Consider the following 16,676-nt stretch of genomic DNA (forward strand, 5'->3'; position numbering starts at 1 on the left):
CAACTAGAATTAATAAAAGAAAAAAAATACGTATATCATCCTTTGTTCAAATCAAATCTGAAGTAATGGCTCTTTGGATATGAAAATCGAGTGCTATAAATTTATTATATTTTTTCATTTTTAGCACAATATCAACTATATTTTCTGATAAAAGGAATAATAAGAAAAAGAAAACTCAAGCAATTGACCGGACCTAAATTGATTTTCTTTTCCCACAACATATGTGTTTTCTTTTCTTTATTATTGAGATTTTTTTATCCAAAAATTCTTTTATTAGTATGATCACGAATTTTAAACAAACAAGTGTGGCACTGTGAAAACCTTCTTTTTTTTGAATAAATTGCAAACAGTAGTAATTAAAAGAAGTTAGAAATTTGTTATTCCCTTTTGTTTTTATGACTAAGTGTTAAATGTTAAAAATCGTAATGCTCTAAAACATAACACACAGAAAATTCTCTTCTTTTCTCTTCCGTTTTCTGTTTTGGTTTGGTATGCTTTTAGTTTTCCTGTGTTTAGGGGTGTTATCAGTTCGGTTTGGTTTGGTTTTGGACCAAAAATCAACCGAACCAATATGTTCGGTTCCTATAAATACACAACCGTTCGATTTGCTGCTTTTACAACCGAACCGAACCGAATCGAACCAATAGCGATTTGGTTCGGTCAGTTTTTTCGGTTTTTAATTCCTGATTAACAAAATAAGAATCACAATAACTAGAAGTTTAAAATAGTCAATAAACTGAAATAACAAGGTACATTACATCCAAATTCATTACATTTTCAATCCATTCTAATAACTAAACATAAAATAAACACACAAATAAACATAAAACAAACACACTTAAAAATGTCTAACAAATACAATCTTAAAACCAAACAAACTAACAAACACATTTAGCAACTAAATAACAACTAAACCAATCATAGTTCCTTGTTCATGCACAAGCACAGCAAGGTCTTTAAAAATTTCATTTACTTCACCAATTTGCTGCTGAATTGCTTGAATGCCATGCTCTCTTTCTTCAATGATAGTCTCATTGAAGACAATCTCATTATCTAAAAACAAGACCTCCTGCCAGCAGTAAGATAATGTAATAGATGAGATACTAAATATTACATCAGGTCAAATCTAAAATTGTCAAAATACATTTTGGTCAATGACAAAATTGGAATTCAATATTAGTCCCTAAAAGAATTTGCTAATACCTTCAACCCTAAAATAAAAAATGTTATAACAAGTTAGTACTTCCATTTGGTAGCTTGGGCATTCATTATATTATCATTGAAATGCAATGTGTTTCAATTAAGTATAGATTAGAATTTTGAAATAATTAAATTCTTACAACGTATCTTTACTTAGGAAAATAATAAAGAAAAAAGAAGCATTTTAGCATCAACGTGATTATAGCATAATTTTCGACGACAAATAGGTTACATTTAAGAAGTAATCTGATATACAAAAATTACCTTTTGAATTCCACAAGAAGGGCACACTGTTCTGGAGTCTTACCAGAATTAGCATCTGCTTCATTAGCTGTATAGCTGCAATTGCAAAAAGAAAATCCTAAATAATAAGTGTTATGTGCATAGATGACAGCCAGTAGAGAAGCAAAATTAATAATCAACAGTAACATATTCTTCTTTAAGAATGAGTTCAATATATAAATCGTATCAACATAAGCATTACGCCACACAAATAAACACAGTCTTCCACTGTTAGATTTCACTAATGGTTGATTAGTCACCTGAATGGAGCAGCTTGTGGAACAAATGGGGTTCGGTGTAAGCAGTTTCCCTCTCTACCGCAGGACGCTGTGCCTTCTGAAATTTTTTCAACACTGCCTGAAAATCTTTCGCGAGTTTAGCATCTGCTATCTTCTTGCTGTTAGGAAATTATTTTAATTTCCTAATTTATTTGTGGGCAATACATATATTAATTGTAATCACAAATTATGCTATTTCAAATTAAATGACTTATATAATGATGATCTCATTTATTGTTATAAATGCTAATTGAATAAGTCATTATTACTTTTGATTTGGAATTAAATGAGAATAAAACCAGATATTATCTTTTGTTCCTTAGATAATTATCTTTTTGGATTTTAGATATATTATCTTTTGGGCTTTAGATACTATTTTATTTGGGCTTAAGGGTTTAATGGGTGCCATGCTCAAATATAAATAGACCTTCAGGGTTTCGGTCCCCAATATACCAAAGCCGCCTTTGTTACTCTTTCTCCATCAAAAGAGTTGCAGTTCAGCCACCTAAGAATACAGAAGGCTTTGGTTGAGGAAGATTGAAAGAACCACAAGATCCAAACTCTTCCGATCGTATGATTCATATTTATGAATTCAGGTACGCTTCCGCATTATTTTATGTTATATTTTTGATGATTCGATATGGATGATCTGGATTAATAAAATTAATTTATTCCAACAAGTGGTATTGGTGCACGAATTGTAAATCATACTTTTTACAACTCGTACCACTAACCAGCAAGTGCACTGGGTCGTCCAAGTAATACCTTACGTGAGTAAGGGTCGAATCCCACGGAGATTGTTGGTTTTAAGCAATCTCTGGTTATCTTGTAAATCTCAGTTAGGAGGTCAATTATAATTATCAGTTGTCTTGCAAATGAACAAGGGAACATAAAATAAATACTTGGTATGCAGCAATGGAGAATATGTTGGAGTTTTGGAGATGCTTTGTCTTCTGAATCTCTACTTTCTCCCTGTCTTCTTCTTCACGCACGCAAGGTTCCTCCTATGGCAAGCTGTGTGTTGGTGGATCACCGTTGTCAATGGCTACCATCCGTCCTTTCAGTGAAAAAGGTCCAGGTGCGCTGTCACCGCATGGCTAATCATCTGCAGGTTCTCGATCATGTCAGAATAGGATCCATTGATCCTTTTGCGTTTGTCACTACGCCCAACACTCGCGAGTTTGAAGCTCGTCACAGTCATTCAATCCCTGAATCCTACTCGGAATACCACAGACAAGGTTTAGACTTTCCGGATTCTCTTGAATGCTGCCATCAGTCTAGCTTATACCACGAAGATTCTGATTAAGAGATCTAAGAGATATTCATTCATTCTATGGTGGAACGTAAGTGGTTGTCAGGCACGCGTTCGTGGAGGAATGATGATGATTGTCACGTTCATCACATTCATATTGAAGTGCGAATGAATATCTTAGATAGGAACACACATGTTTGAATGGAAAACATAAATACTTGCATTAATTCATTGAGACACAGCAGAGCTCCTCACCCCCAACAATGGAGTTTAGAGACTCATGCCGTCAAAAGGTACAAAGTTCAGATCTAAAATGTCATGAGATACAAAATAAATCTCTAAAAGTTGTTTAAATACTAAACTAGTAACCTAGGTTTACAGAAAATGAGTAAACTATGATAGATGGTGCAGAAATCCACTTCTGGGGCCCACTTAGTGTGTGCTGGGGCTGAGACTTAAGCTAATCACGTGCATAGGGCTGTTTTGAGCGTTCAACGCCAGCTTTGGATCCTTTTCTGGCGTTGAACTCCAACTTGTAACTTGTTTTTGGCGCTGGACGCCAGACAGCAACATGGAACTGGCGTTGAACGCCAGTTTACGTCGTCTATTCTTGAGCAAAGTATGGACTATTATATATTGTTGGAAAGCCCTGGATGTCTACTTTCCAACGCAATTAGAAGCGCGCCATTTGGAGTTCTGTAGCTCCAGAAAATCTACTTTGAGTGCAGGGAGGTCAGAATCCAACAGCATCAGCAGTCCTTTTTCAGCCTGAATCAAATTTTTGCTCAGCTCCCTCAATTTCAGCCAGAAAATATTTGAAATCACAGAAAAACACACAAACTCATAGTAAAGTCCAGAAATATGAATTTTGCCTAGAAACTACTGAAAATAAACTAAAAACTAACTAAAACACACTAAAAACTATATGAAATTAACCCCAAAAAGCGTATAAAATATCTGCTCATCACAACACCAAACTTAAACTGTTGCTTGTCCTCAAGCAACTAGATAAATAAAATAGAATATTAATAAGTCAAGAAGAAATAATGTCTCAGAGTTTTTGAGTGAAGCTCAGATTCTAATTAGATGAGCGGGACTAGTAGCTTTTTGCTTCCGAACAGTTTTGGCACCTCACTTTATCCATTGAAGCTCAGAGTGATTGGCATCTATAGGAACTTAAAATTCAGATAGTGTTATTGATTCTCCTATTGCAGTATGATGATTCTTGAACACAGCTACTTTATGAGTCTTGGCCGTGGCCCTAAGCACTTTGTTTTCCAGTATTACCACCGGATACATAAATGCCACAGACACATAATTGGGTGAACCTTTTTAGATTGTGACTCAGCTTTGCTAAAGTCCCCAATTAGAGGTGTCCAGGGTTCTTAAGCACACTCTTCTTTTACTTTGGACCTTGACTTTAACCGCTCAGTCTCAAGTTTTCACTTGACACCTTCACGCCACAAGCACATGGTTAGGGACAGCTTGGTTTAGCCGCTTATGCCAGGATTTTATTCCTTTAGGCCCTCCTATCCACTGATGCTCAAAGTCTTAGGATCCTTTTTATTTACCCTTGCCTTTTGGTTTTAAGGGCTATTGGCTTTTTGCTCTTGCCTCTTAGTTTTAAGAGCTTTGGCTTTTTCTGCTTGCTTTTTCTCTTTTTTTTCGCTAATTTTTTTTTTCTGCAAGCTTTGTTCTTTGCTGCTTTTTCTTGCTTCAAGAATCATTTTTATGATTTTTTAGATTATCAATAACATGTCTCATGTTCATCATTCTTTCAAGAGCCAACATATTTAACAGTCTTAAACATCAAATTCAAAAGACATATGCACTGTTCAAGCATTCATTCAGAAGACAAAAAGCATTGCCACCACATGTAAATAATTAGAATTTTTCTTGTTAAAAACTCGAAATTTATTGCCTCTTATTCTAAAGATCTACTATTTTATTCATGTTTGCTGATGATGAGAAAAATAAATTATAACTTAATTAAAATTAAAATCAAAATAGGTATGCTAATTACTACTACTTATATCTACTTTCTAAGGTAAACTTCTATAATGACAACTATCACAGAGTTAAAGCAAAAATTAGAATTTAACAACCTTTGTTCTGGGAAGTGGATGTTCCTCTAATCTGCGGGGTGCTTGGTCCTTCAAGAGATAATTTCTGGCGCTTCAATTCCCTTAGATCACGCCCTTGCTCCTCTTGTTCTTTAAGCAAATAGCAAAGAATGCTACTTTGTTCCTTCTGTTCTTTCTGTATTTGTTCCATAGCTTCTTGCATCTTGGTAATGGATGTTTCAAGATACTCCTAGTATTCAGATTGAGGGATTTCTGGAAGAAATTCCTGTGCTTTCTTCTTGATGGGGTCGTCCTGTGCTTGTTTTTCCATTGATGCTTTGGTGATTGGCCGCTCAACTGAGATATACTCAGTTATTCCCATCCTTACTCCAGCATCCTTGCAGAGCATAGAAATCAAGCTTGGATAAGCCAACCTGGCATCTTTGGAATTTTTGTTTGCAATTTTGTAGAATTCAGTTGAAATCAGTTGATGAACTTCCACTTCTTTTCCCATCATGATGCAATGGATCATCACTGCTCTTCTAATAGTAACTTCAGAACGGTTGCTAGTGGGCAGCAGAGAATGCCCAATGAAGTCCAGCCATCCTCTGGCGACTGGTTTGGGATCTTCTCTTTTGAGTTGATTTGGGACACCCTTCGTGCTGGTGGTCCACCTGGCTCCAGGGATACATATATCCTCTAGAATCTTATCCAGGCCCTTGTCTGTTCTCATTATTCTCCTATTGAAGGAGTCTGGATCATCTTTCAGCTGAGGTAGCTTTAAGATCTCCCTGATCTTGTCAGGGTGGGTATGAACAATCTTTCCTCTGACCAAGGTCCGATAGTCATAGATAGCAGATCCAGATAGTCTTTGCCTGTCTGTATGCCACATATTAGCATAGAACTCATGGACCATATTCCTTCCCACTTTCATTTCAGGATTAGCTAGGATCTCCCAGTTCCTGATTCGAATTTGCTCCTGGATCTCCGGATATTCGTCTTCTTTCAGATCGAATCTAACTTCCGGGATCACTGATCTTAGACCCATTATTTTGTAATAATGGTCTGAATGTTCTTTAGTTAAGAACTTCCCTTGATTCCAAAGTGGTTTTGGAACGCTTTCTTTCTTGCCTCTTGGAGTGGGTTGTTTTCCTTTAGGAGCCATGATCTTAGTGATCACGGATAAGCACACCAAACTTAGAGGTTTACTTGTCCTCAAGCAAAAAGAAAAGAAAGGAGAGGGAGAGAAGGAGAGCTAGGTGCAATGGTGGATGGGAGGGGAGGGAGGCCGAACCCATATTTAAAGGGAGAGAGGGGTGGGTTTTCGAAAATAGGGGGAAGATAAGATAAAAGATATGATTTTTAAGAAAAATTTAAGTATGATAAGAAAAGATATAATTTAAAATTGAAGAGATATGAAAGATATTTGAAAAAGATAGATTTGGATTTTTGAAAAAGATAGTATAGAGATTTGAAAAAGATATTGATTAGTTGAAAAGATTTTTGAATGAAAAGAGATAGATTTGTTTTGAAAATTTTGAAAAAGAGTTGAATTGGATAAAAAGAGGATTTGTGCTTATGGATTAAGATACATTTGATGTTTTTAAAATAGAGTTTTTGGAAATTAGGGATTTTAGAAATCAGGGTTCTTAACATGTTTATGCAAGAAATCATGAATTGAAACATGAAAATTAAAATTAGAATGAAAAATATGAAGTAAAAACGAATTCACCTCCTCCCCACCATCCTGGCGTTTGAACGCCCAAACGCTGCATGTTTTGGGCGTTCAACGCCCAAATGCTGCCTCTCCTGGGCGTTCAACGCCCAGCTGTTGCTTCTTTCTGGCGTTGAACGCCAGGAACTCCTTTGTCACTGGGCGTTTTTCTGAACGCCCAGGACGCTGTAAATCTGGCGTTAAACGCCCAGAAGATGCTTCTTTCTGGCGTTTAACGCCCAGATTGCTATCCTTACTGGCGTTCAACGCCCAGTGGATGCTTCTTTTGGGCGTTGAACGCCCAAAACAGACTCTTACTGGCGTTTTCTTGCCAGTGAGCTCTTTTTCTCTGTTTTGTGTGCAGAATCCTTCTGTAACTCTGTGAACTTATACAATTGACTCTTTACCTTAGTATCAGTGAACTTTATATAAACAAATAAAGTCAAGAATAGGGAAAAATGCTTAGAGGAAGTGATGCCCCATGGCTGGGTTGCCTCCCAGCAAGCGCTTCTTTATTGTCTTTAGCTGGACCTTGCTGAGCTTTTAATCTAGCTTCAGCCTTGAGCATTCTTGCTCAACATTGCCTTCAAGATAGTGCTTGATTCTCTGTCCATTAACAATGAACTTCTTATCAGAATCAATATCTTGAAGCTCCATATAACCATATGGTGATACACTTGTAATCTCATATGGTCCCCTCCACCGGGACTTCAGTTTCCCGGGGAATAGCCTGAGCCTAGAGTTAAACAACAGAACCTTTTGTCCTGGTTCAAAGATTCTAGATGACAGCTTTCTGTCATGCCACTTTTTTTATTTTTCTTTATAAAGCTTGGCATTTTCGAAAGCAGTGAATCTGAATTCCTCTAGCTCATTTAGCTGGAGCAATCTTTTTTCTCCAGCTAATTTGGCATCAAAGTTTAGGAATCTGGTTGCCCAGTAGGCTTTATGTTCCAGTTCCATGGGCAGGTGGCATGCCTTACCATACACAAGTTGGTATGGAGAGGTCCCTATAGGAGTCTTGAATGCTGTTCTGTAAGCCCACAGAGCATCATCCAAGCTTCGTGCCCAATCCTTTCTATGGGTACTTACAGTCCGTTCCAGGATTCTTTTTAGTTCTCTGTTAGAGACTTCAGCTTGCCCATTTGTCTGTGGATGATATGGGGTCGCCACCTTGTGGCGAATCCCATACCGGACTATGGCAGAGTAAAGTTGTTTGTTGTAGAAGTGAGTGCCCCCATCACTGATTAGTACCCTGGGGACACCAAACCTGCTGAAGATATATTTCTGGAGGAACTTCAGCACTGTTTTAGTATCATTGGTGGGCGTGGCAATGACCTCTACCCATTTTGATACGTAGTCAACTGCCACCAGAATATAAGTGTTTGAGTATGATGGTGGGAAAGGTCCCATGAAGTCAATTCCCCATACGTCAAACAACTCAATCTCCAAGATTCCTTGTTGAGGCATGGCGTAACCATGGGGCAGATTAACTGTCACAGTTACATACAAACTCTCGGGAATCTCTATAGAGTGTGGGCCAATAGAAACCACATTGGAGGACCTTGGTGGCTGTCCGCTCACCTCCGAAATGGCCTCCATATTGTGATCCATGGCAATGCCATAGGATCCTCTGTGCTTCTTCTCTAGGCACACATCTCTGGATTATTCCGTCTGCATATCTCTTAAAGAGATAGGGTTCATCCCACAAGTAGTACTTTGCATCAGTAATTAATTTTTTCTTTTGTTGCCTGTTGTACTCTTTGGGTATAAACCTTGCAGCTTTATAGTTCGCAATGTCTGCAAACCATGGTGCTTCCTGAATGGCAAATAAATGCTCATCCAGAAAAGTCTCAAAGATCTCAAGAGAAGGGAGGGACGTCCCTTCTACTGGCTCTATCCGGGACAGATGATCAGCCACTTGGTTCTCTGTCCCTTTTCTGTCTCTTATTTCTATATCAAACTCTTGCAGAAGCAACACCCATCTTATGAGCCTGGGGTTTGAATCCTGCTTTGTGAGTAGATATTTAAGGGCAGCATGGTCAGTATACACAATCACCTTTGATCCTACTAAGTATGATCTTAACTTGTCAATGGCATAAACCACGGCAAGTAATTCTTTTTCTGTGGTTGTGTCATTTTTCTGGGCATCATTTAAAATGCGGCTAGCATAATAAATGACATGCAGAAGCTTGTCATGCCTCTGTCCCAGTACTGCACCAATGGCGTGATCACTGGCATCACACATTAGCTCAAATGGTAATGTCCAGTCTGGTGCAGAAATAACTGGTGCTGTGACCAGCTTGGCTTTCAGCGTTTCAAATGCCTACAAACACTCTGTGTCAAACACAAATGGCGTGTCAGCAGCTAGCAGATTGCTCAGAGGTTTTGCGATTTTTAAAAAATCCTTTATAAACCTCCTATAGAATCCTGCATGCCCCAGAAAGCTTCTGATTGTCTTAACATTGGCAGGTGGTGGTAATTTTTCAATTACCTCTATTTTTGCTTGATCCACCTCTATTTCCTTGTTTGAAATTTTATGCCCAAGGACAATCCCTTCAGTCACCATAAAGTGACATTTTTCCCAGTTTAAAACCAGGTTGGTCTCTTGGCATCTTTTCAGAACTAGTTTCAGGTGATCAAGACAGGAGCTGAATGAGTCTCCATATACTGAGAAGTCATCCATGAAGACTTCCAGAAATTTTTCCACCATATCAGAGAAAATAGAGAGCATACATCTCTGGAAGATTGCAGGCGCATTACACAGCCCAAATGGCATCCTTCTATAGGCAAACACTCCGGATGGACATGTGAATGCTATTTTCTCTTGATCCTGGGGATCTACTGCAATATGGTTATAGCCTGAGTAGCCATCCAAAAAGCAGTAATAATCATGACCTGCCAATCTTTCTAGCATCTGGTCTATGAATGGCAAAGGAAAATGATCCTTTCTGGTGGCTGTATTGAGCCTTCTGTAGTCAATACACATGCGCCACCCTGTAACTGTTCTTGTAAGAACCAGTTCATTCTTTTCATTATAAACCACTGTCATGCCTCCCTTTTTGGGGACAACTTGAACAGGGCTCACCCAGGGGCTATCAGAAATAGGATAAATAATCCCAGCCTCCAGTAATTTGGTGACCTCTTTCTGCACCACTTCCTTCATGGCTGGATTTAGCTGCCTCTGTGGTTGAACCACTGGTTTAGCATTATCCTCCAATAAGATTTTGTGCATGCATCTAGCTGGGCTTATGCCCTTAAGGTCACCTATAGACCACCCAAGAGCTGTCTTGTGTGTCCTTAGCACTTGAATCAGTTCTTCCTCTTCCTGTAGATTTAAGGCAGAGCTTATGATCACTGAAAAAGTGTCACCTTCTCCCAGAAATGAATATTTCAGGGATGGTGGTAATGGTTTGAGCTCGGGTTTAGGAGGTTTTTCCTCTTCCAGAGGAAATTTCATAGGCTCTTTCATTTCCTCTGAATCCTCCAAATCAGGCTGAACATCTTTAAAGATGTCTTCCAACTCTGATTCGAGACTCTCAGCCATGTTGATCTCTTCTACCAAAGAGTCAATAAGATCAACTTTCATGCAGTCTTTTGATGTGTCTGGATGCTACATAGCTTTGACAGCATTCAACTTAAACTCATCATCATTGACTCTCAGGGTTATTTCCCCCTGTTGGACATCAATGAAAGTTCGTCCAGTTGCTAGGAAGGGTCTTCCTAGAATAAGAATAGCACTCTTGTGCTCCTCCATTTCCAGCACTACAAAGTCAGTGGGAAAGACGAATGGCCCAACTCTGACAATCATGTCTTCAATCACGCCTGATGGGTATTTAATGGAGCCATCAGCGAGTTGGAGACATATCCGGGTTGGTTTAACTTCTTCAGTTAAACCAAGCTCTCTGATAGTGGATGCAGGTATTAGGTTGATGCTTGCCCCAAGATCACATAAAGCTGTCTTGGTGCAATTACCTTCTAATGTGCATGGTATCAGAAAACTCCCAGGATCTTTAAGCTTTTCAGGAAAGCTTTTCAGAATGACTGCACTGCATTCTTCAGTGAGGAGAACTCTTTCAGTTTCTCTCCAATCCTTCTTATGACTCAAGATCTCTTTCATGAATTTGGCATAAGAAGGTATTTGCTCAAGTGCCTCTGCAAATGGAATCTTTATTTCAAGAGTCCTGAGATAATCTGCAAAGCGAGCAAATTGCTTATCCTGCTCCTCTTGGCGGAGTTTTTGAGGATAAGGTATCTTGGCTTTATATTCCTCAACCTTAGTTGCTGTAAGTTTATTTCCTATAGAAGTGGTTGAAGCAGCCTTTTTAGATGGGTTGTTATCAGCACTTGTGTGTGTCTGATCCCTCACTGGCAATTGAGTGCCAGAGTTAAAAGCTGGAGTGACGTTAGACGCCAGCTCCTCATCTGTTCTTGGCATTTGAACGCCAGAACTATGCTTCTTTTGGGCGTTCAACGCCAGATCCTTGCTTATTCCTGGCGTTGAACGCCAGTCCTGAGCATGGTCTGGGAGTTCAACGCCAGCCTTCCACCCAACTTCTGGCGTTTTAGCGCTAGAATTATTTTTCCCTGGGCTCTTACTGTCCTCAGATGGATTTTGGGTGGTTTGCTCATTTCTTAGTTTCCTGCTGCCTGGAAGTGGGGTATTTAGTGCTTTCCCACTTCTTAATTGAACTGCTTGGCATTCTTCTGTTATTTGTTTTGACAACTGCTGCTTTGTTTGCTTTAATTGTACTTCCATGTTTATATTATCCATCCTTGTCTCTTGTAGTTTATCCTTGAATTCAGCTAACTGCTTTGTTAGAAAATCCAATTGCTGATTGAATTCAGCAGCTTGCTCTGCAGGACTGAGTTCAGCAGTTACTGTTTTAGCCTCTTCTTTCATGGAAGGGTCACTGCTTAGGTACAGATGCTGATTTCTAGCAACTGTATCAATGAGCTCTTGAGCTTCTTCAATTGTCTTTCTCATGTGGATAGATCCACCAGCTGAGTAATCTAGAGAGATCTGAGCTCTTTTTGTAAGCCCATAATAGAAGATGTCTAACTAAACCCACTCTGAAAACATTTCAGAGGGGCATTTTTGTAGCATCTCTCTGTATCTCTCCCAGGCATCATAAAGAGATTCATTATCTCCTTGTTTAAAGCCTTGGATGTCCAGCCTTAGCTGTGTCATCCGTTTTGGAGGAAAGTATTGATTCAGGAATTTTTCTATCAGCTGTTTTCATGTCCTTATGCTAGCCTTAGGTTGGTTATTTAACCACCTCTTGGCTTGGTCTTTTACAGCAAATGGAAACAGTAATAATCTGTAGACATCCTGATCTATTTTCTTATCATGCACTATGTCAGCAATCTGTAGAAACTGTGCCAGAAACTCTGTAGGTTCTTCCTGTGGAAGACCGGAATAGTGGCAACTTTGCTGCACCATGATAATGAGCTGAGGATTCAACTCAAAGCTACTGACTCCAATGGAGGGTATGCAGATACTACTCCCATATGAAGCAGTAGAGGGGTTAGCATATGACCCCAGAGTCCTCCTGGACTGTTCATTTCCACTTAGATCCATGGTGGAGAAAGGGAGATGATGTAAAATAAAAAATTTATTTTTATTTATTTATTTATTTATTTATTTCGAAAATGAAATAAATTAAAATAAAATAAATAAAAATGGTTGAAAATTTTCGAAAAAATTGAGGAGAGAGAAAGTGGTTAGGAAGTTTTGAAAAGGATATGATGATTTTTGAAAAAGATTTTAAATTTTGAAATAAAAATCTGAATTTTAAAAGTAAATTTCGAAAATTTGCTTTAAAATAGAGAGAAAAGATATTTTTGAATTTAAAGAGGAGAGAGAAAAACAATAAGATAGCACAAGATTTAAAATTTTTAGATCTAATGCTCCTTGTTTTTGAAAATTTTGAGGCAAAACACCAAGGAACACCAAACTTAAAAATTTTAAGATCAAGACACAAGGAAAACTCAAGAACACTTTGAAGACTCACAAGAACACCAAACTTAAAATTTTTAGAAAACCAAACTAAAATTTTTGAAAACCAAAGGGAAATCAACAAGAAAACACCAAACTTAAAATTTGGCACAAAATTTAATAGAGAAATTATTATTTTTGAAAAATTTTTGAAAAGAAAATAAAAGACTCTGACTCAAAAGAAAAAAATTTCCTAATTTAAGCAACAAGATTCACCGTCAGTTGTTCAAACTCGAACAATCCCCGGTAACGGCGCCAAAAACTTGGTGCACGAAATGTAAATCACACTTTTTACAACTCGTACCACTAACCAGCAAGTGCACTGGGTCGTCCAAGTAATACCTTACGTGAGTAAGGGTCGAATCCCACGGAGATTGTTGGTTTGAAGCAATCTCTGGTTATCTTGTAAATCTCAGTTAGGAGGTCAATTATAATTATCAGTTGACTTGCAAATGAACAAGGTAACATAAAATAAATACTTGGTATGCAGCAATGGAGAATATGTTGGAGTTTTGGAGATGCTTTGTCTTCTGAATCTCTACTTTCTCCCTGTCTTCTTCTTCACGCACGCAAGGTTCCTCCTATGGCAAGCTGTGTGTTGGTGGATCACCGTTGTCAATGGCTACCATCCGTCCTCTCAGTGAAAAAGGTCCAGGTGCGCTGTCACCGCACGGCTAATCATCTGCAGGTTCTCGATCATGTCAGAATAGGATCCATTGATCCTTTTGCGTCTGTCACTACGCCCAACACTCGCGAGTTTGAAGCTCGTCACAGTCATTCAATCCCTGAATCCTACTCGGAATACCACAGACAAGGTTTAGACTTTCTGGATTCTCTTGAATGCTGTCATCAATCTAGCTTATACCACGAAGATTCCGATTAAGAGATCTAAGAGATATTCATTCATTCTATGGTGGAACGTAAGTGGTTGTCAGGCACGCGTTCGTGGAGGAATGATGATGATTGTCACGTTCATCACATTCATATTGAAGTGCGAATGAATATCTTAGATAGGAACACGCATGTTTGAATGGAAAATAGAAATACTTGCATTAATTCATTGAGACACAGCAGAGCTCCTCACCCCCAACAATGGAGTTTAGAGACTCATGCCATCAAAAGGTACAAAGTTCAGATCTAAAATATCATGAGATACAAAATAAATCTCTAAAAGTTGTTTAAATACTAAACTAGTAACCTAGGTTTACAGAAAATGAGTAAACTATGATAGATGGTGCAGAAATCCACTTCTGGGGCCCACTTGGTGTGTGTTGGGACTGAGACTTAAGCTAATCACGTACATAGGGCTGTTTTGAGCGTTCAACGCCAGCTTTGGATCCTTTTCTGGCGTTGAACTCCAACTTGTAACTTGTTTCTGGCGTTGGACGCCAGACAGCAACATGGAACTGGCGTTGAACGCCAGTTTACGTCGTATATTCTTGAGCAAAGTATGGACTATTATATATTGCTGGAAAGCCCTGGATGTCTACTTTCCAACGCAATTGAAAGCGCGCCATTTGGAGTTCTGTAGCTCCAGAAAATTCACTTTGAGTGAAGGGAGGTCAGAATCCAACAGCATCAGCAGTCCTTTTTCAGCCTGAATCAGATTTTTGCTAAGCTCCCTCAATTTCAGCCAGAAAATACCTGAAATCACAGAAAAACACACAAACTCATAGTAAAGTCCAGAAATATGAATTTTGCCTAAAAACTACTGAAAATAAACTAAAAACTAACTAAAACACACTAAAAACTATATGAAATTAACCCCAAAAAGCGTATAAAATATTTGCTCATCAGGTATCAGCGCCATCCATAATTTAATCACCAAAAATATTTAATTTTATTTTCTATTAAATCAATATATAGATCGATGTATACGTGTATTCCTTACATTATGATATTGGATATATAAAAATATACATATGTATGTATTATGTGAGCGACTGTGCGTGTGTATATATATATATATATATATAAATAAATTTAGTATTCTTCCGATCCACAAGGCATATTATTGTGGCCAGTTGGATTGCTTCTAGAGTTTCGGCCGTTTGTAACTTTATATATATGCATTATTAATTTGTTCGATTACATACATATATATATATATATATATATATATATATATATATATATATATATATATATATATTGTGTGCTTGTTACGGGGAAATATAAGCATGCTATGGTTGCTTTATTTGTATATATATAAATTGATACTCATAAAGTTATTGGAATCAGAGTACCTAATGATCTCCAAAATTTTCTAATCTCCAATAAATAAGCATGTAATCGTTTGTTCTCTTTAGATAACGCATTACGCGTTAAACAACTATCTAATGATTCATGCCTGGATTGCTCAAGTATTTACCCAACATTCCCACTATAAATGATATATCGGGACGTATGTAGACTTGAACATACATTAAACTCCCTAGTGCTGATGCATAAAGTTTATCATGCATTGTTGTTCTCTCAAGATCATTTTTAGGGCATTCTTTGAGACTGAACTTGTCTCCTTTAGCTACGGGTGTGTCCATTGGTCTACAATTTTTCATGCCATATCTACTTAAAATCTTTTCGATATAGTTCTTTTGTGATAATCCAAGAATACCTTGAGAACGATCTCTTAGTATCTCGATTCCTAATACAAAAGAGGCATCACCAAGATCTTTCATTTCGAATTTGTTCGATAGAAATTTCTTAGTTTCATGCAACAAGCCTATATCATTATTGGCAAGTAGAATGTCATCAACACATAAGACCAAAATATGTATTTACTCCCACTGAACTTGCGGTATACACACTCATCTATGATATTCACCTCAAAACCGTATGAGGTAATGACTTGATGAAACTTGTGATACCATTGATGGGAAGCTTGTTTGAGACCATAGATGGATTTTCTCCTTTTCTATTAGATCTCCTTAATGACACTTCTTGAGGTTGTTGAGCTTGTTGTATGGATTGGGATTGAGGAGGATTCTCATTATTTTCCTATACTGTAGCAGCATCTTGAGCAACAACGATATTCTCATTGTTTTCTTGTACTGTAACTGGATCTACAGTAGGATTCTTATTGTGCTCTTGTACTATAACTGTGTCTTGAACAATAATAGATACAAAGACCTAATCATTGTCAGTTACAGAATCCTTATCAAAAGCAACATTTCTAATATCTCCTTCCCCCCCAAACTCAACATCCTCAAGAAATCTCGCATTTTCCGTTTCAAAAATAGACCTTGATGCAGGATTGTAAAACTTGTACCCCGTGAGCACTCAGCGTAACCAACAAAGTAGCAACTAATTGTCCTTGAGTCCAATTTTCTTTCATGCGGCCTATAAGGTCGCGCCTCAGCTGGACATCCCTAAATATGCAAATGCTTTATACTGAGCTTTTTCCCAGTCTAAATTTCATATGGGGTTTTTTAACTGCTTTGCTTGGCACCCTATTAAGGATGTACACTGCGGTCTTTTAAGGCTTCTCCCCAGAGTGATTCAGGCAAGGAAGAATGACTAATCATACTTCTCACCATGTCCTTAAGAGCTCGGTTCATTCGCTCTGCAACACGATTCATGCTAGGTTTGCTGGCATGGTGTATTGCGGAACAATACCACACTCCTCTAGGAAAAGAGTAAAAGGCCTGGAACGTTGCTCACCTGAACCATCATATCTTCCGTAGTATTCACCACCACGATTAGATTTGACAGCTTTAATTTTCTTTCCAAGTTGAAGTTCAACTTCAGCTTTGAAAGACTTGAAAACATCCAAGGCTTAGGACTTTTCATGAATTAAATATAGATACCCGTAACGAGAGTAATTATCTATGAACGTAATAAAGTACCGTTGTCCATTCCAAGAGACAGTAGGGAATGGGCCACATATATCGGT

The 16,676-nt window shown here is 38.1% G+C and overlaps 1 protein-coding gene across 1 annotated transcript; it reads right to left on the minus strand.

Moving 5' to 3' along the window:
- Positions 1-898: 898 nt before the first annotated feature.
- Positions 899-16,362, minus strand: LOC107641245 (syntaxin-21-like). The gene is made up of 6 exons (XM_016344743.1): positions 16,318-16,362; positions 15,788-15,913; positions 1,743-1,839; positions 1,465-1,539; positions 1,204-1,211; positions 899-1,069 (listed from the first exon to the last, which is right to left on the minus strand). The coding sequence occupies exons 1-6, from the start codon at positions 16,360-16,362 to the stop codon at positions 899-901; spliced, it is 522 nt and encodes a 173-aa protein (XP_016200229.1).
- Positions 16,363-16,676: the final 314 nt, after the last annotated feature.

This window comes from Arachis ipaensis, chromosome B5, assembly GCF_059453495.1.
Source record: "Arachis ipaensis isolate K30076 ecotype BB chromosome B5, ASM5945349v1, whole genome shotgun sequence".
NCBI lineage: Eukaryota > Viridiplantae > Streptophyta > Magnoliopsida > Fabales > Fabaceae > Arachis > Arachis ipaensis.

What these genes read in the sequence shown, in the direction of transcription:
- LOC107641245 (XM_016344743.1), bottom strand. Translation starts at nt 16,362, where the DNA reads ATGAATCGTGTTGCAGAGCGAATGAACCGAGCTCTTAAGGACATG. An exon ending in TTGCTCAAGATGCTGCTACA is followed by an intron (nt 1,840 to 15,787) that starts GTATAGGAAAAT and finishes AAAGATTTTCAG; the next exon opens with GCAGTGTTGAAAAAATTTCA. An exon ending in CCACAAGCTGCTCCATTCAG is followed by an intron (nt 1,540 to 1,742) that starts GTGACTAATCAA and finishes TTGCAATTGCAG; the next exon opens with CTATACAGCTAATGAAGCAG.